Source organism: Rissa tridactyla, chromosome 5 (genome assembly GCF_028500815.1).
Source record: "Rissa tridactyla isolate bRisTri1 chromosome 5, bRisTri1.patW.cur.20221130, whole genome shotgun sequence".
NCBI lineage: Eukaryota > Metazoa > Chordata > Aves > Charadriiformes > Laridae > Rissa > Rissa tridactyla.
Genome location: NC_071470.1, coordinates 29,592,963 through 29,612,632, shown reverse-complemented (window position 1 = coordinate 29,612,632; position 19,670 = coordinate 29,592,963). Strand labels below are relative to the sequence as shown.

Below are 19,670 nucleotides of genomic sequence, written 5' to 3'. Positions count from 1 at the left end.
TGTCAGTGTTTCTCTGTCCCTCATGAAAGTTGGCCCTGTTACCCAATTTGCAGCTGCACAGAAATGACATTGAGGAAGTTTTCTTTTCCTGACATTTACGCTTTTTTTTTTCCTTTCTTTATGGTTTTATTCAGTCATCTGACTGTTTTAATATCCAAGGACACCCTAAGTAATTCCTTCTCTACTCAGTGTTTCCCTATTTAGTTCTGAATATTTGTAGTCTGTCACATGTCCCATTGGCCACGGAAGAGTAGCTTCTTTGCCTCTTGCACTTACGGTTGAGAACTCCGACATTCAGCCCCATCTCTGTAGCTTAGTCAGTGAGTATCAGAGAAAACGAACTTTTCAGGTATAGGTTCAGTGCCAAGGGGTTATATGCAGAGTGGAGGAAGTTAGCAGGCATCAGACCGCGAGTCTCTGGTGATGTGTCCAAACATACTGTGCAAACAGCCCTGTGTTCATCTGTCCAGCCTCTGAGCAAACCAGAGAAGGGTTATTTTGCTCTAGAAGATGTTTAGCCACATGATGTTAGCTATATGCCCAGAAGAATGCATCTAACAACGAAGCACATCAGTATGAGGCTTTTTTTTACAGGCCTGCTGTATCTAGAGTGGAGCTTGCATCTCCTTACATCCACCTGTGCCAATGTGTCTTGTTTCTGTATATGTAGATGTTTAATAGTTAATAATTTACCGTAATTCATAAATTTAAGTGTCAAATATTTAGGAAAGCAGATACCTAGCAAGGTGTCTAACCCTTGCTGTTCATGTGTCTCTGGTGTGCTGAGGGGCAAGCTCAGAATATCCAGGGTAGAGTGAATGTCATACTGGAAAAAGCAGGAACCATATCCATGCAGAGAGTAATTGTTCAGATAGTGCCTGCTTAGAAGGAAAGATTGCTTTATCTTGGTCAGTTACTCCAGAAAATTTACTATAACAGTACAACTGCAGTTGGATGTGATAACGAGCGGTATGTGGTTGTTGGCTTTCAGTGTCCTATTTTTATTTTATATTAAAAAAAAAAAGGCAGAAAATTAAAAAGCATTTAACTTTGCAACTAAGTTCATGGGAAACAAAAGCTAACTGAAATACAGTTCCCGCGGGAGTCAGTGGGTCTTGCTAGCTTGTTTTGGGCTATTCTGGCTTTATTTGCCTCCTGGATTTTTTCCAGCCGGCCACACGATGTCGCTTGTGCCCGCAGATGTGGCTCAGTCCTGGCAGCCTGGGAGGCGGCTGCTACGTGCTGAAGTGAATTGGGTTTGTTTTCAAACCGGTCTTTACCTTAGTGCATTTTTGCTTGGTAACTGCGTAGTATTATTTGGTGATAGAAAAAAAGTGTCTCGCCCATCTTCTCTGTAGCCAGGAGGCCAAGAAATGGAACTCCACACTGATGTTCAGCACCAGCATCTTTTTCCAGGCAGGAGCAGAGATGATAGTTTTGTTGCAGATACATTCGTTCTGTCTTGCAGGCATTATACTCCTTGCCCTCTGGTGTCACTGCCATTCCGATAACAAGCAACGATAAGTTTCTAGTTTCCAAACTGGAATAGCTAAGTGACCCATCTAATTCAGTATTCATCACTACATCCCTGTATCAGACATGGAAAGCCCCTGCGCGGATGAAAACAAAAGTTCTGCTCATAGTTTATACCAATTCTCAGATGGTGGTTGATTGTGTTTCTAAAAATTCTCTTGCTTTTATAGATCATCTTTATTTTACTAGCTTAAATAAGTCAAGTTTATCAAGCCTTCTTTCCTGCGATGAGCTTTCAATGCCCCAGTTATCCTGTAGACCACTGGTCTGGTGGAGTTAATTTAACCCACTTGAACATTGATGAACAAGAACAGCACAAAGGATTCCTCCAGGATCTTCTGTCACTGCCTGAAAATACTATTATTTCTGTATCTTGTATGTATCAGGACAGACATATCCAACTTGTGCTTTTTTTTAAACTTATATTAGCAACTCAAGGTCATCTTGTGATTGAGCTGTATATCTAAGCCTGTCTCCTGCCCTGTCATTTCCAAATTATGAGCTCTCAGTTTAAATAGTAGAAGTTTGGGGTATTTGTTAGTCCCCAAGTGCATGACTTTTCCTATGAATTATTACATTTTATCCCATTTCTATTACTCTGATGTTCAAGGTTATCCCAGTTCTTTATGATACCCCAATCCTCTTCTATACTGGCAGTGCTTTATAACTTTGTTTAGACTTGGAAGTTTATTAGCCCGTTACTATTTTTGGTGTTCAGATTTTGGTGTTCAGATTCAGAAATCGAATTTCAACTCGACACCAGTCCATGATGACACTTTTCCTCTGTCAGCTCTGCTCAGTTCTCACTACCCGTTTTTTACATTTCATTATTTTCTTACTGAGCCTACAGTTCCTTTGATAAACTCCATCTTATCCAGATTTGCTAAATGCAAATTAAATATTTCATGTGCAGCCAAATACCAAACACTGTAATGATATCACATTAGATGAGATCCAATAAAATTTATGTTGTGCTGAAGTAATTTCTCTTAACAAAGAAAGCTACCAAGAAAGTCTGGCAGTGTGTCTTAAACTTATGTCAAACCAATTAAAATCTATGTGAATATAATTAATTTTATGTTTACTTTGATGTTTTTGTTCAGTCTTTCCTTAAGGTTTCTGTTAGTAGCAAACTGGTGGCTCCTCATTATCTATTTCCCCTTTTAAATATAAGAAGTATAGTTGTTGTTCTCCAATGATAAGGGGTATTGGACTTGTGATTCAATATGAGCTTATCACTCCTTGTTTAAGTACATAAATGCTTTGAATTATGTTTCCGTCACAACTGTGATTCTTTGGCATACCCTCATTTCGTGAGCTTTCCCTCCTTGCTCAGTACTCTACCTTTTGTTCCTAAAATCAGAGGTGAAGTATTCCTTCAGTGTTGGAGCCCTACCTAGGTTACCTTTCACCTCTGCTGTTTACTGACATAGCGTAACTCCCCGTGATCCCATTTCTTCTTTCCTTGTTCTCTTTTTATTTGGATAGCTGGAGAACCTTTTGCTATTTGTTTTAATATCATTTTCAGTGTTTAACTCAGCTTGACTTCTGGCAGTTCTCACTTTATCTCAGCACATCGTGAGCTCTTTGCTGATCCATCTTTTCTTTTTTCTTTCTGTATGCTTATTCTTAATCATCTCCTTAGGGTATTTATTAATCCAGTGGGGTCTGGAGTCCCTTCCTGCATTCCCTGTTGGACACAGATTGCTAACATTTTTGACAGAAAGAAGCATTGTACATTCAGTTCTTTGAGCTAACTGACTTCTGTAACTCTTTGCATCAAATTATCAAAGTTTCCTGTACTGGAATCAAGAATGTTTATTACACATGTGTTTTTTCATCTTCTATTTAATTTAAACTGATTCAGCTTGTCACTTCTATATAGCATTATTTTTATTAACCAAAAACTAATCTGAAGCACTTTTTGTCCTTTCATCGACAAAAGGAACTTCCAGACTTTCTTATTAGACTGTCGATATTAAAAATAAGGCTCTTCGGTTGTTTCATAGTGACTGCAGAGTTTCATCACCATATTACATCCAGTTTGTTCACGGTGACACCACTTTGCCAATTTTGCCTATCTTAACTCTCTTTCCCTTGAGTGTTTCTACACTCATTGATTTACTTTATCCATTGCCATATCTTCAGTTGTGCTTGTTTCCACTTGAAGCAGTAGAAGAAGTTTTAAAGAAAGCAAAAAAAAAAAAAAAAGTTGTGGGTTTTTTTAAGTGGTAGGATACCAGACCTTCTTTTTTTAAGAAACAAAACCAAAACCAGACCACATAGACCATGATCAGAAGTGATGTAACTCTAAAATGATGGTACCTTTAATCCCATTTTCAAGTCATGGCTAAACACCAAGTTGGAGGACAGAGATTTCACAAGCTCTCAAATCTGCTTTGCATCACGAAGCTGCATAAGGCTTCCATAACATGAGTCCCAAAACTTTCTTCGTGTCATGCCTGGTAAGGTGATTGCATCCTGGCATGCTGTTACTTATAGACATTCACATGTACACTTTCATGTACACTACATATGGAGAAGATGTGAGCATTGCTCAGTTATATTTCATCTCGTTAATAGAATGTACATATTGATCTTGTACTTTCAGTTTCTGGATGGTTTCTTGAATTCTGTGTTTTAGTAGGCTGTAAAGGATTTACAAAAAAAATATAGCTGTATATTATATCTTTTACAGGATTTCCATATTCTAAATCAGCTTCTCTACCTGGCTACGGAAAGAATGGCTTACATCAGGTAGGTATACATTTAAATGCATTCTCCAGCCAAGAGTGTATCATAAATAGGCAGCTTAGTAAGTAGCTGAAAATCTACACAGTAATAACAATTCAAAGATGTTTTGGCTGCCAGCCTTGTCTGACAGATTCATACCCTGTGTGGGTTACAGTTTGTCTGTCTGCAAGAGTAAGACAGACTGAGGCTTCTCCTTTTAATTGTGTGCAACATAAGCATTAGGAATCTTGATTCTCCTCCCAAAAGAAACAGCAGTCCAAAAGTGTACAGGCTGCACATATTAATAGATCACAGTATAGCTTGAATTAATGATAGAGTGGGTTAGGCCTAATTAGGCAAGTAATGATCTTAGAGCAAAGGTGGAGCAGCCCACATCCATTGCATTTCTTGAACCATCTGTTCTGGTTTTTTTAGTATGTGTGTGTTTGTGTATATATATATATATATATGTATATATGCATAGAGTCATTGTACTTCTAAGGCGGGGAGAGAGCGATACAGAGAGAATGGCAGGCAGCAATCTAGAAAGCAAAATGCATAACAAAATTATGAACAGATCAGACTAGGCGTTCTTTTTCTAATCCTTTTTTATAGTTTTTTTAAGTCTTTAGGAAAAAAGCATCTTTGACACTGTGGTGTCTCTCTGGCATCTAGTGTTATGGGTTCTCAGTTCATGGCTTGTATTTTTAGGTACAAACTCATTATGGTGACAAATTGGCAATACATAGGTGCATATGCACTTACATTTTGAAGATTGATTTGTGTCTAAATTACATGGACAGGACCTTGTTCAAATACCCTCCTTTCTCCAAAGGAAGATGTAAAAGCTGCAAAAGTACATGAGCGGGATTAAACTTCCAATGACCTGCAGTTTGGCTCTTATCACTGGGGAAGGAGCTACAAGAAAACAACTGTCAGAGGGTAGCTAAATGAATTTTTCAGTAGCTCCTGAAACCTTCATCCCTTTGAGTTAATATTACAAGAATAATTGTGCCTGCGTTGCTTCAATACCTGGATGCTTGAATTCCTCTCTGAAGGAACCAGTGACACTGGCAACTTGATCAAATGAGATTTAGGAATTTGAAAGGCTCTAGATAAACCTGTCCCTGCCTCTGAGTCAAAAGCTTTTTTCTGACTTCTCAGAGTAATGGTTACCAGTAACCTGAAGCGAGCGAGCGACAGACCTGCGCCCAGCCTCTGCACTGGTGAGGCACCAAAGCCATCAGCGGGCTTCACACGGATGAGGCCAAGCCAAACTCCATCAGCAGTGGAGCAAACTCCATCAGCTGAAGCCCTGCAATGTAACATGAAAGCAGCAGATGGCAGCATTTGTCCCACCTAAAGGGTCCAACCTCCCATCTGAAAACTGTAGGAAAGTTGAAAAGGTTGCTCATGGTCAAATCCTTGAGGCCAAAATTCTTCTCAGAATGGGTGTCCGCTCTTTGGATTGCAGGTTCATACCGGCTTTTGTGGTTTGTTATTTTTAATCAGCCATCTCACTGCTGCATAACAAAATAAACCAAAACCAAACAATAAGGAGCCTTGCAGGTTATTGTCAGCATAGCTGTGCACACCGTTGATACCTTAACAGGCAAAAATGAGACTCAGGGGAAAAAAATCATATAATAGTGCTTTAGTGATCTCCTGTAATGTTTTTCATCATAGCGCTGGCCAGCAAAGGAAAAAGACAGTGGGTCAAACAAAGCAATGGCACATATGTACAGTTCTCCCTGCTCTCAGTGGCATCAGCATTGTGAAGCCAAAAGCAGAAAGAGACAAGTTTCAGTGCAGCATAAGTGATTTGTGACAATGGCAGTAAGACATCTGCATCACAGGGAAAGGCATGTGACAATCTCAGTCTTACCTTACTGCCAGGTCTTCAAATGGGGGTGGCTGGTGGCTTTCTGACACCTTTCTGTCTCATTGAAAGCTGTGAGGAATCAGAGCTCAAAAATGTCCAAAGGGCTTAGAGGTGGGGTGGGTTGACATGACACTGCAGTTGCCTCTCTGAGTGACATCCAAGCGCCAGCTTTCACTGGTCTGTAGAAGTTCAGAGCGTAGGCAGCAAACTGCACCTGCAGTGCCTCCAAGGACCCAGGCACTCCATCCTCTTCTACAGACAGAACTCCATCTCTGTAATCGTAGGTTGATGGGTGTTGTGAGCATTTGGGATGCCTGCTGTGAGCAATTAGGTCAAGTTCCAATGAGACTTATTCCTCTTTCTCTCTCACGAGGATCTGTATTTTGGTTGTGTGGTACCAGCTGATTTTTATTTTTTTTTTTCCTCCCCACAATGTACAGTGTGGTTTTGTGGTGTATTTTGCTGCTACATTTCTTTTTTTTCCTCTTTCAGCCTGAAAATATGGGCCAATATGAAACGGACCAGGAGGCGAGCTGGGGGATGAAAGGTACATTGCAATATCATTTCCACTCCACTTCATGTTTTCTTCCTTTGAGGATGCTCATTAACATGTTGCCATAAAGGTTACTATTCTCAGAGCTTCACATAATAATGACTAGACAGAGACCCAGCTCAGCGTCATGTTTTCACAGTGAATCTTCTTTTTATCTAACTGAACATAAAGGCCTGACTGAAGTCTGCATCATAAAGTGGTGCAATTAGGCTGAGTCAATCTCAGTGTCCTCAATATGTGGCAACAGCCTCTGTGGTGGTGGTGGTGGTTTCATATCAAAGAGAGGAAGCAATTTAGGAACATGCATCTACTCATGGGGAAGAGCAGGATTTTGTTTCCAAGACACTTAATCTCGTTTTAAAAACCTTACTCTAATGCTTCACTTCATGCCTCTGTGTTGATACAAATCTTTGTCTCTGTGTTTGAATAGTTTAAAGTACAGATTTTGAAAAGTAGACTTATCTCTAATTTCATTTCAGACCATAAAAAGGTCTATGAAAACATACCAGCTATCCTGGTTGTATTTAGTCATCGTTGTGAACAGATGACCTTGTGGTGGTCATATCATGTATAGTCATATACTGACCTAACTACAATACTCTTGTGCTAGTTTAGATCCAGGAGTCATTTTCCCCACATCCCCAAACGATCTTTTCTTCACTGTTGTTATTCCTACTGCAGTCAGCCCAAGTGCAGGATGTTGGCATCTTGGAATATTGTATTAACTCAATGGTTTTCATATATGTTCCCAAACTGACATGCCTGTAATAATCCATATATTTTAACTATTTTCAGTAAAGAACAGTAAGGGCAGGACTTTGGGATGACAGACTGACTTAACTCTGCACGAAAGCCCCCTGTAAAAAGAAATTCCCAATTTTGCCAGACACTGTGTAACCCAATGGCATCGGGAGATGAATTTTCTGTAATAAGCCTTTGGTTTCAAGGACTATTGCTTCGGTAATGGACGGTGTTATAGGCATTCAGAGCACGGGGGTGAAATGTTTACTATGCATGCAGTTCAACAATAACTATTGAGAAGAGAGAAATGTAGTAGCATAACAAAATGCTGATGTACCCAGATGTTCATTGCAGTTACTCCAAAAGAAGCCTCTAAATTCTAAACTGTGAACCTGTTCTCGTTCTCTTGCAGAATACAAGGTAAGACGGGCTTTTCCAACACTGGAAGAACAATCAGATTCAGCACTTCCTAGCAAGGTTACATGTGTTCCTTTTTTTTTTTTTTAATTTTATTTTGTTAATTTTTGTCCCAGTGAAATATATGTCAAATCAGGATGCAAGTATGTACCATTTAAATTAGTAAGTTCCCCGCACTGTCATTTCCACGCATCAGAATCAGATTTGGCTGGAGTTCACATGCTCTTGTCTCTTTAACAGATTTATCCTTATAAAACACTTATTGTAACAAACCGAGTTCGTGTGAAATTGCCTAAGGATGTGGACAGGACCAGGCTGGAGGTAGGAATGGTATTTACTTGATGGCTTTGCAAGTCTTTGTCCTCTTTCTTTACCATCTTAGATATTCCTGTGCCCAAGTAATAGCAACAAAAGAATAGAGAGAAGAGAGGAATAACATTACATATTATATTTTATTTCAGAACACTAGTATGTAGGCAGTTTAACTAAAAAAGAGTAGCCAAAAGCCTGGCAAATGTCTGACCAAATGGTGTTTTACAAAGATACTGATGAACCCCATGATTATAGAATGGGGTGCCTGTAAACTTGTTTTTTTAATTCCTATAAAAGACACCCTCCTAGAATAACCCGAGTATTATAAAAAAAATCTCCATTTATCCTGCAAATGTATGGGCCTGTGTTTCTGGTCCATTGCCTTATTCAACCTATGCTTTGTCTGTGCAATCCATGATCACTGTGCTACAGGTTTGCTGTAGCGTCCACCTCTCTCAAGGAGTAGTAGTATAAGCTGGAGAAATGCAGATATAATTTATTGTAAAGGAAAGCTTAGTTTCCAAAGGCCAAATCCTGAAGTCAGTGTTCAAGCGAAATTCACGAGGTTGGGTTTTTTTGAGTGATTAATGACAGGATTGAATAAAGACTCACCTAAATTATTAAACTAATGTATCTTTGCGTAAATTCCTATTCAGAAGAAGAGAGAGTTCAAGAAAAATTATGTGATTAACAATATTGGACTCTGGGGAAGATTTATATTTAAATAAATTTATCGTGTTTTTAACTTCATGATGTGACAAGAAAAGAAGAAAGAAACTTTAATATTAAAGTAAAAAAAAAGAAGAAAAACTGAAGTAGCAGGAAGTTCCTTATTTAAAAAAAATAAAAATTTACCAAATTCTTATAAGTGAAGTATATTTTGGAAATGATGCTATGTTCTTAAATACTTAAATGTGCTTGTCGCCTGATTACCCAGCAAGTGGTATTGATTTGATTGTAAGGAAAAAAGAGCCTCAAATGTGTGCTGTTTCAAGCCTAGGGTATAGCAAGGCATGGTAGCAATAATAAAAAGAATAATGGTTCCAGAATAAGGAGCAGGGAGTTGGAGGGATACTCATCTGGACACATCCTCTAAAGGATTCTTTCATGTATATACATACATGCGTGTGTGTGTGTATTAAAGAATAGAGTCTTTGTTTAAACACATCAGGCTCGTCTGAATAGCAAATGCATCTCCAAATTGCTTTTTTTAAGGCAACGTATAGTTTGCTTTGGATGGATCGTGCCTGTCCCGGCTGCCATTATCCGTAACTCATACGCTGTCCTCAGCTGGGATCGCTGTTTGTTTAACAGAGGAATTGCTGGGTCTGCCTGGTACCAGGTGCAGCCCGGTGCCTGATGCCTCAAGGAGCCCGACCGCTTCAAAGATCTCACAGAGGTTTGCAAAAAGAACAATAAACGAGATCTGCTTCGAACCCGCACCAGGAAAGTGATAAGGGGACCAGGCTGACCCTGCTGATTGTTGCACTGTGTTAAACGCACGTGTCTGCAGGAAGGACTCCTTTGGAGACCATCTTACATTCATTAGGGATTGGTCGGTTTTTAAACAATTAAATTAGCAGGATTACAACTACTGGAGAAACAGAGGCAGCAGCTCATGTACACATTCAAACCATATGCAGAGTTGACAGGCACAAACGGTTGCCTTCCCTGCCGGCCTCTTCCCCTCCTCCCTGACCCTTCCTTCTGCATTACAGAGTTGCTGGAAATAAGTGCCTTTGCATAGAAAAGCAGTTTGTCGTTATTTCCTCTTGTGGCAGAAGAAGAAGATTGTAACTTAGTTGCTGACTTGTGCATTCAGCAGATTTCAGGCTTGGGTGAGACCCAGGCTCCAAGAGCCCAGGACTACGGGAGTTTATTGGTTTGCACAGGAGCAGACCAGGGTTAGACATACCCACCATCTGTTAGTAGAGGACCCGCTTAGCATATTTTGTTATCTTCAAGCTTTTGGGAAGCAATACTGGAAGCAGGTTTTTAAGGTTAGATTTCACCTTTTCTCGAGCTCCATTTCACATTCACTAGAGGGTGTGGTTCGATGCTCACAGATGTCTAGGAAGCAAGTGCCCTCTGTGAGCAGAATGGGTTGCCGGCTGGTCTCGTGTTTTCGTCCTGCACAGGAAGTGTCACTCTTGAAAGGGCTGGATTGTGCCTACAGAAGTGGTGAAGGTAATAGCACTGCTGAGCCCATGCATTATCCAAGCTGTAGATTGATTAATCATGGAAAATCTTTTAAGAAAAAAATCCATGTTCTAATATTCCGGTTTTGTTATGATGAGTTTAGTGAACTGAAGCCTCACCTTGCTCTCGCTGCCGCAAATCAGCGGGAGCTCCTGGCTGTGATGGCTGTGGGCAAGATACAGGTGATGTCACTGGAAGGAGACCTAGAGCCATTGTGTTTTATATCAGCTATCAAACCTGAAAGCAGTCTTACCATGTCCAGTATGATTAGAATATCTCACACGTCATGTTTCTGATTTCCTAGTCTACTTAAGAGTAATAAGTTGAATAAGTCTGCATGAGCTAGCTTTATTTAACAGCCCTCTTGCAAGTTGACTTGAAGCAGGCTCCTGTTTGTGAAACAGTTTGTTATGAACTTTGAATGATCTGGCATAAATGTCATGGAAAAGGCACTGTTGTTTGTCTCTGATTCCCTCTTACAAGGGAAGTCTCCTATATTGAATGCTTCTGTCATGGAAAGTGAACTCAACTAAATGGTATTAGCTCCTTCAGTCAAATTAAGGGAGGCTGTAACGAAGGCCTCGGCTAGTGGTCAAGGATCGCAGGAGGGTGGGGTTTTAATGGGTGGTAGTATTTTCCTAACTTTGCTCCCATTGTGAGTATTTTTAAGATTACGCTGTTGTGTAAGAAATTTATTTTAAGGATTATAGAAAATATTTTCTTGTAAAAATGCATATTTTTCTAAGCCTAAGAAGTATCTAGAGATTAGGAAGGCTCAACTGGTAATAAATGCATTCAAATAATAGGAATTCTTTCTTCAAAAGCACATATATCTAAGCGCAGAAACACTCGGCATGTTTTTGTTTGCTTGTTCTAACTCAGCAGTGAGGTAGAAGTAGCCCAGTTCTTGTGCTTCTCCAGGAGATGTTTATGCCAACAGTGAAGTAAGACATGCAGCATTGAGAACTAGTTATAATAAATGACCTGCTGATTTTTAAATACGTTACTGTCACTCTGACTTTTGAATGAATAGCCTGGATCTTCATTTAGTACAAGCTGAATTTACACTAGATAAGGATTTGGCTCAGGAGGCTTTTTAGAAGTTCCTCTATACCACAGAGCTGGTTATTCTAATGTTAGATGAACAGAGGAGCATTCCTGTGAGCTATTCTAATGGGAAATGGTGAAGAACAAGTTAATTCAGATAACGAACAGAACAACAAAGCAGTAGGACAGGATTGGGGTCATACAGTCTGGGTGAAGACGAGGAATTGCACCCTCACCATGTCTGCAGATGACACAAACTGGGGAGGAGAGCAGGTGATGCTCTGGTGAGCAGAGGGACCTGGCCAGGCTTGGGGAATGGGTTGACAGGTACTTCATGAAGTTCAATGAAGGTAAATCCAGATTCCTGCACTTGTGACAGAATAACACCATTCAGCAGCACAAGATGGGGGGAGCAGCTCTGCAGAAATGTACCTGTTGGAAAATGAGCTGAACATGAGTCAGCAGCGCACCTTTGCAGTAAAGGGGTTATAGAGGAAAACATAGCCTTCTCAGAAGTAGGCACTGGAAGGCCAAGAGGAAGCAGTCACAAGTTGCAGGAAGGGAAATCACAATTAGACGTAAGGGACAAGTTCCTCACAGGGAGGACAGTGCACTGGAACAGGTTGCCCAAGAGGCTGTGGAGTCTCCATCCCTGCAGGCAGGCAAAATTCGCTGGACATCCCCTGAGGGATGTGGTCTAATTTTAAAGTTGGCCATGCTTTGAAGGCATCCATAGGTCTCTTATTTGCTTAGGTTGGATAACAAAATAGGATTCTAAGCTACCTTTGCTGCAATAGCATTTGTAAAAAACATGCATAATTTGTTCTATCTTGGAACATTTTGTATTGAAAGGATCATTTTATTAGACAGAGGTTTAAATATAAGTGTCCTGGAGCAAACTTCTCTATTTTGGACAACTAAAGTCCTGTGTTTGCAGGGACTAAAATATCACCTTTGGATGGTACACATTAGCACATTCCTTACCTGCTGGTTTCCCTGTGGTGTTCCACATGACCTGTTTTGGGTTTTTTTCCAAAGGAAGTTGGGCTTATGGACACTTTTGAAAATCTTGATACCTCTTTTAAGTACTTGAATACCTTTTATGATTTAGGCCTTGGGCTGCTAAAAGCATGCAATTGATACTTTTATCTTAGATTGGATATCGTTTGCCTGTTATTCAGTCACAACAATGTGATTCAGTGCTTGCACATCCACATTGGAGGTTCATGCCCAGCTGCATAGGTTTATTTTTTTCCTCCTGAAGTTGCTTTTATCAGAGAGTATAAGATTTCTTTTGTGGTCACAGGCTGGTAGTTTTGAAAGCCAACATAGTCATCCATTTGGAAACCATCTTTTAGTGTTTTCATTTGATTTTCTTATCTTAATGTATCTTAGCTTCTTTAGCCTTTTCTTTTGAATGTCAGAGAGTTAAAAGCATTATTCGTTCATGCCTATCAAATACAGTAGAAAGTATATTATTCCACTTTTGTTTGAGCCTGTTCATTCTTTGTTTAACAAGGATACACTGAAACAATTGCTAAGGAAAAAAAAAATTCTGGAATGTCGAGTAGCAAACCTTCATCTGCCACCTTGTTCTCTTGTAAACAGAAATGAGAGATTTAAACATGGGTGCGGTCTTGTTTGAACAGAGCACTCACATTAATTCAAACATGCTTTTCCTCCTGAAACTGCTTGTCTGGATTTGTTTTAGGCATGACATTTTTTTCCACTAGTTTTTATTCAACAATCACCCTGGGTTCTAGCCATTTGGGCTGCAACCATTTTAGGACTGGTTTCCAGTAATTGGGCCTGAATTTATAACAGTCCCAGCTCCTAGATGTCATTCATACAAGTAATGTTGTGCGTCCCACCTCCTCTGGAGCTCAGATGGAGAAAATCAGAGCAAAACTGGAATGCTGTGTGTTTTAACATAGAGAAGTGCAGTTTGTAGTTTGGGGCTGAATTTGAGGTTACGGGCTCACTTCACAATGAATCTGGCGTGAAAAAGTGCAGTTCGCTGAATTCAGTGGAACTTCACACTGTCTAAACTTGCAAAACGTTTGTGTGATGTTTCTTATTCTAGGCATTTGCTTGCATCATGATCAGTGCTGGATGTCCAGATCAGTTTTCAAAGCCCTTATGAAAAGACCCATTGTAAAATTAAAATACACATTAGAAATTACAAAAGCTATTCCTATCAGAGTGGAAACACTGTGAGAGGGAACCGGGATTAGATGTGGAGCATTCATGTTATGGATGCACTAAAGCCAAAACTAGGGGAAACTGGAAAATCTGCTTTCAGGTATTTTGTACCTAAAACAAATGAATATGGGAAGTTTCATGTTGACTCCAGCATACTTTTTTGGATGATGCCCAAAGACCGTAGACATACCACCTGAAACCAAACCTTTGAGCCCTGGCTGTGAGTCTGGGACAAATATCCAAACAAGTGCTGGCGCTAAAATACATGAAAACACAATAAATAACTTCATTAGATTCTCCAGTTCAATAGTCATCTACCTTTTAAGACAAAATTGCATTTACGTGTCTTAAATTTTGGAAACTCAATATCCTCTATATATTTTCATTATTCATTATGGATTCGCAGACTTAGTTTTATTTATGAATTATTTTCTTAATTATGTAGCATGTTGATCAGTCTGTTGAAGGTGATTACTTCTGTAACTGTCAGCATGAAAGGGCTCGTTTAGTTGAATGACAGAATGGTGGCACAAGTTATCTTCAGAGATGTTCTACTGTCTACCACTATGTAGGTAATATATTGATATCCCTGAGTGAAATACTTGTATCTTTTCAGCTTATGGCATAATTACACAGCTGAGGAAAATACTGGATGTACAACGCTACTGTAGAATAGTTTGCTTGTGCCTTGTGATATTTCATAAGAGGTTAGATTTTAAATACCCCCCAGTAGTCGTGCTGAGTGGAAGGCAGCTTCTCTGTGAAGTTTCATGATACCCTGAGATACTAAATGAGATACATCCACAGGTCCAGGAGCCTTGTATAGATGCTTGGGGCTACATCGGCAGGGGGAAAGGTTTCACACTCCCTTCCTCATTGCTTCTGTTGCACAGTTTTTCCTGGGAGCCTGTCTGGGGACCCACATTGCTATGTGGAAGCAGAGGAGAGGGGGATCTATGCCTGCTTCCAAGGCTCGGTTGCACAAGTGCTCCAAGTTGCACAACTATTCAGTGTTGTGACTAAGTGCCCTCATCTAGTGTAACCGCAATTGTAGCACCTACTGCCTCATCCCCTGATCAATGGAGTTGCTCTAGTTATCTTTTGATACCTTTTTGAAGTTCATTAGGTGGCAACTCATGCCGTTTCTTAACGTTCCCTCCCCTATCACATAATTACTTAATAGTTTGAAACACTTATTGAGCGTGAAGCTTAATTACTTTGTAGATGAGCATAACATTCAGTACTCCCTTGGGAACATGGCACATGGCTAAGTACAGTTTTGGAATTAGCCACGCAGTAGGCTTAGAAGAAACCTCTGAAAAGCCTGCTGAGCCCCAGCAGTGCTACAGAAAAAAGGGGGGAAAGTGCAAGCCTTGTGAAAGCAGAATGAGGATTCGAAATTCAGTAGATGAAAGAGAACATTTTCTAGAAAATTAGGATTGGGCGTCTGAAAGTAATATTTGGGCTAACTTTGAGAGGCGCAGGAGAAGGGAATGGGAGGGAGAGGAGAAAAAACTGGAGAAGGGATGTAGCAGTTATTGTTTGAAATGTATTCAGTTGACATACTTTTAACATGCTAGATCTGAATACAGGAAAAGACTATGTCCCACCAGCAAAGCCTCTGCTCTAACTACCCTAAAAGAGCTAAGATCTGGTTATTTACATGAATGCTTGCTTACCTGTGGGTAAACCTTTCCCAGTAAATCCCTGTTTAGTTTGACTGGTTTGCATTTTGAAGACTCTGGAAAAGATCCTGTAGCTTTTACTTCTGGATTTTGTGGATCAGAGGTTGGAAGTATTACAAGGACTCTGAATAAAAATGAATTGAAGTGGACAACTACTTAAATTTTCACTCTATAAAATAGAGCGCACAGCAGTGCTTCAGAGAGAGACTAGCTGAAAGATTCACTATGGATTCAGGCAAAGGTAATGTAAAGCTCAGCTGTCATTTCCTATAACATAATGTAACAAAAAGCAAAAGAGAAACAAACCCGAGGTTTTAAATGACATCTAGGAATCCGGGCTTTGATTTTTCTAGTCTTCAGCTCATCACCTCCTGCCATCCACTGTGTTGGTTCATTGGTTCAATATTGACTCATGAAGAAGTATGATATCCCCTGGATGTCCTACATCAGCAGGTTTTCACAGGAAGATTCCCATCCAATTACTGACACAGAGTAAACATGCTTGTGCAGCATGACCTGGTCACAGCTTACTGCAGTATGGCTGTAGGTTAATTGCAATTTTCCCTTCCTGTGACTTATTCACTCTAATGCCATGTTCTTACGTATTGGTTTTGAAGATCTCTGAATTTCATTAAAAGTACAATTATTCTTGGGGAAAAGAAATCTCATTGAATTAAATAAACATTATAACTCTGTTTAGAATGATTAGTGACCTTTTGGCAGGCCACAGAAAAATAGAGACAAGCCTCATTAATTTACAGCGAAAAGCATCTCTTCTTTCTGAGATAACACTGTAGAGCAAGTATTTGAATGTGCAATTAATTACCTTTGTTCTGAGAGACTCAGAAATGAGCAAGTATCTGGACGGCTCATTTTAATGATCGTGTTCCGTAAAGCATGAGGATTTTCCATTATAGTGGTTGTGCGGCAGTAGAGAGGCTTAGCTCAGCCCTTGCTTAGTTCTGTATATCTTAATAAGAAACATTTACGTTTTAATTCTTCCGTTGTGCATGTGTGTGTTGTAGGAGGGCGAGCTGCATAATTACAGCGAGGTGTGGCGACCCTTCTTACACAGCACTGTGCCAGATAGGTAACATCCAGGTGAGGAATTACAGCAGCAGCATTCGGTTCCCAAGCCTGCAGGCCACCTTCAGGCTTCCCAAAGTGGGATCCCAATGGTTTGACCCCATTTCTGTAATCCAAAATGCTGTCAGTGCAGGTGAGAGATTGCGCTTCTGGAGACACGACTCTACTCTTCCGCACAAAGCCACTGCCGCGACCTGTGGGCACATCTGGTGGGACCAGCACTTTACTGAAATTGAGTCTCACTGTCTTTCTCTCATTTCTCATGCAAGCTAACGTGACACGCTACCCAGAACAAAAGGTTGAGCACTATTAACTTTACAAGCCTCAGATTAATACAATTTTATCAAAACGATATGATGTGGTAGTCCTTTCTAGTGTGACAGTTTCACAAAATGCTGATGTTCTGATGCCACGAGCTCCCGTTTAGCAGCCATTTTAGCGATGAACCATCTTTAAGCGATTTACTTTATCTTTTAGCAGGGCTTTCAGGTAGCATCACCTTAACATCACTATGCAGCTTCCAAACTGAGCTCAGCCAAATGCAGCCAGTTCAGAGTGTGGGCAGAAGGGGAACTTAATCTGGTCCTCTGTACCCTCCTCAGTGTCTGCAGCGTGCCCAGCTTTGCTGTTGATGCAGAGCAGAGAATTAGATTGAGTTAAGCTGCCTGAATATGGCCAAATTGTCACAAAGGGAATTAAGAATTGGTTACTAGCACGCTGTAAAACACCCAGACTTCCTATGTAAACAAGGCCAAGACTAGTAAAAAAAAAAAAAAGAAATGAATTTTACTTTTACTAGTAAGTTGGGCCATTCATTTAACGGCCCAATGATGCACTATTAACATAGCTGGATATTTTAAGCTGACCCAATCATAAAAAAAGGATGAAAAAAAATAAAAGATATAATGTTCTTGGCCCTGTAAAGCATAGCTTTACACACATATCTTCTCTCATACCTCAAGATGAATATCCTCCCTATTCCCTACACATAATTTTCAATTTCCGTTCTTTTGTTTGACTAATGAGACAACATAACGCTTCAGTTAAGACAAATTAATATTCAAATAGCTGAGAAGAAAGATAAATCAATCTAATATTTCTTAGTGGTGCATTTTCTCTGCCTTTGTTTGGGAAGAGCTCTAGGTCTTAAAGCTGTAAGGTTTAGGAAAGTCCCAACAATAGTGCAGAAAAAATTTAACATCGGACATACAAAGAAAAGTATGAACATAAACTTCCCACACTGCCCTATTCCCATGGTGTTTAGACCCTTCAAATACTTGTAGACATTTACCATATTCTCCCTTAGTCATCATTTGGCTAAGCTTATACATACTTAGGCCTTTTAGTCTTTCCTCATAAATCAAACTCTGCAACCCGTGATTACTTTTGTTACTTTTATCTGAAGCTTTGCCAATTTGATGACATCTTTCTGGGATCAAGGTTTATTCCAGAATTTGCAGACAGGACCGTAATCATTGCTGCTTCTAGGGTTGGTCCCAAAGCTACAGCCCATGGTGCTTAAGAAAGAGATGGTGAAAGTTTCTGAGATGGAGGGGAAAACAATGAGAATTATGCTACGTTGGGCACAGACTGGTTCCCTCAGAAGAGGGTTCAGATCAAAGGGAAGTGTTCCTTTCCTCTAGAATTAATTTCAAGTGTGGGTAATGCATTGATGGAGTAAGAAACTTTGTTAATATTGCAGTCTGACTGTTAGTCCTTGAGATGAGGGACACAGAATGTGGAGAATTAAAAGCAAAGAAACTTCCTAGTGGAAAGGGAGGTGAAAATAAGCGAAACTCATGCGTTCCCAACCTCAGTCTCTGCTACTGCATCCCTGGGATGGAAACTTTCAACTCCTTTTGGACCAGGCGGCACCAAGTGAGAGCTTCTGTAAGGGGAAAAAAAAATGGTGCCGGTGTAAAACAAAACTTCCATATAATTAGAAAATGAGTGCATGCAAGGAATGAAGGTGATGTCATCTGGATACAAGCAGAGGAGCAGAGCACAAATCTAATTCATACTGGCTTGGATAGATGCCTGCAGACTGAAAACTCAGTAAGCCTGAGGGCAAAGCAAAATGATAAATGGCAAAGTACGGCCTTGGAGAGGAAAGGGGGGATTGCAGAGCTTGTTCTGAGACTGGTGGCAAGCTTCGTTGGGAGGGGAAGCATAGCGAGTATTCGACACCCAGCAGAAGAGGCCTGATGTAGGGCTTGCGGACTCTCCCTACTTGACCTTCAGTATTGGAACGGATCTGATGAGACCACAGTAGTTTCTAGGAAGACATGGTGTAATTTACCTCAAGATTAAAAATGGTGGAAACATTCCTTTTGAAGTTTTACATTTCCTATGGTTTTGTGTGATTGGCAAAGTGGATTTACCTGCAGGGTATGGGCTTTCTGATTTTCTCTTTGAGTATGAACTGCAGCTTTCTCCTGAGTGAGGAGTCTCAGGATCTCAAGTCTTACCCACAATCTGGAAAGCAACATAAAACAAAATATGATATACTTTGCTCATCCAGACTTCTTTTTCAATCCCAAAGTTTACAGACAGGTTCCTTGCTGTGAGAAATTAGTGAAGTTAAGCTTGCTCACATTTGTCCGCTGGATTACCAGGAAAATATGAAAAAAAAATTCAGTGCAGAGCGAAGTTACTTTTTCTTTCCAAACCCAGTAGAATTAAATTCTGTTAGTGAGACATTGTTTCTAAAATACGTTGTCAGATGTTGCTCATTTCCATGCGAAACAGGATCTCCTTTGCCAAATATGCATGGCGTGTTTGTTCCATGCTATGCATAGTGCTTATGGTGGGTTGCTATCATTGGTCAAATGAAAAATGAAGGCTCTGTTCCAAAATATTAGTCACTGTTGTTCTGAATATGTGGAATCTCAAGGGAAAAAAACCAAGGCTGTCCTTTTTTAAGAAACCACAAGGGCCCATAATGACCATTGAAGGTAATTAAATGTAGTGATTTCTTACAAACAATTTCATTAATTTTCCTTGGGTAATTTACATTGAAAATATAAATGCATTGTTAGGAAGTGGAAAGTCAAAATTGTCCAAAAAATAGCTTTGGGTAAGGTAGGCCAATGGGGCTGTGTCCATCCTGGTTAGGTAAACTATTGTGGGATTACCAGGGCATGTCAGCATGCTCCCTGCCACGATTTTGGCTAATGGTGGCAAGCACTCTTCCAGACAATGCTGGGACCGGGATTCAAATGATAGACAACCTTGGCTTATTTGAACTACCAGTAAAAACATAGCCCAAAGGACCCAGTGG

The 19,670-nt window shown here is 40.1% G+C and overlaps 1 protein-coding gene across 3 annotated transcripts in view; it reads left to right on the top strand.

Annotated features, from left to right (window-relative positions):
- ABLIM2 (actin binding LIM protein family member 2) overlaps positions 1-19,670 on the top strand; it is a 145,318-nt gene that overhangs the window by 122,475 nt on the left and 3,173 nt on the right. For 2 of the 3 annotated variants that reach the window (XM_054202675.1, XM_054202676.1), the window contains exons 17-20: positions 4,232-4,290; positions 6,641-6,695; positions 7,855-7,919; positions 8,100-8,180. In XM_054202675.1, coding sequence (XP_054058650.1) covers positions 4,232-4,290; positions 6,641-6,695; positions 7,855-7,919; positions 8,100-8,180 — 260 coding nt within the window. The remainder of the gene's footprint in view (positions 1-4,231; positions 4,291-6,640; positions 6,696-7,854; positions 7,920-8,099; positions 8,181-19,670) is intronic. The other variant, XM_054202677.1, reaches the window with a different exon arrangement.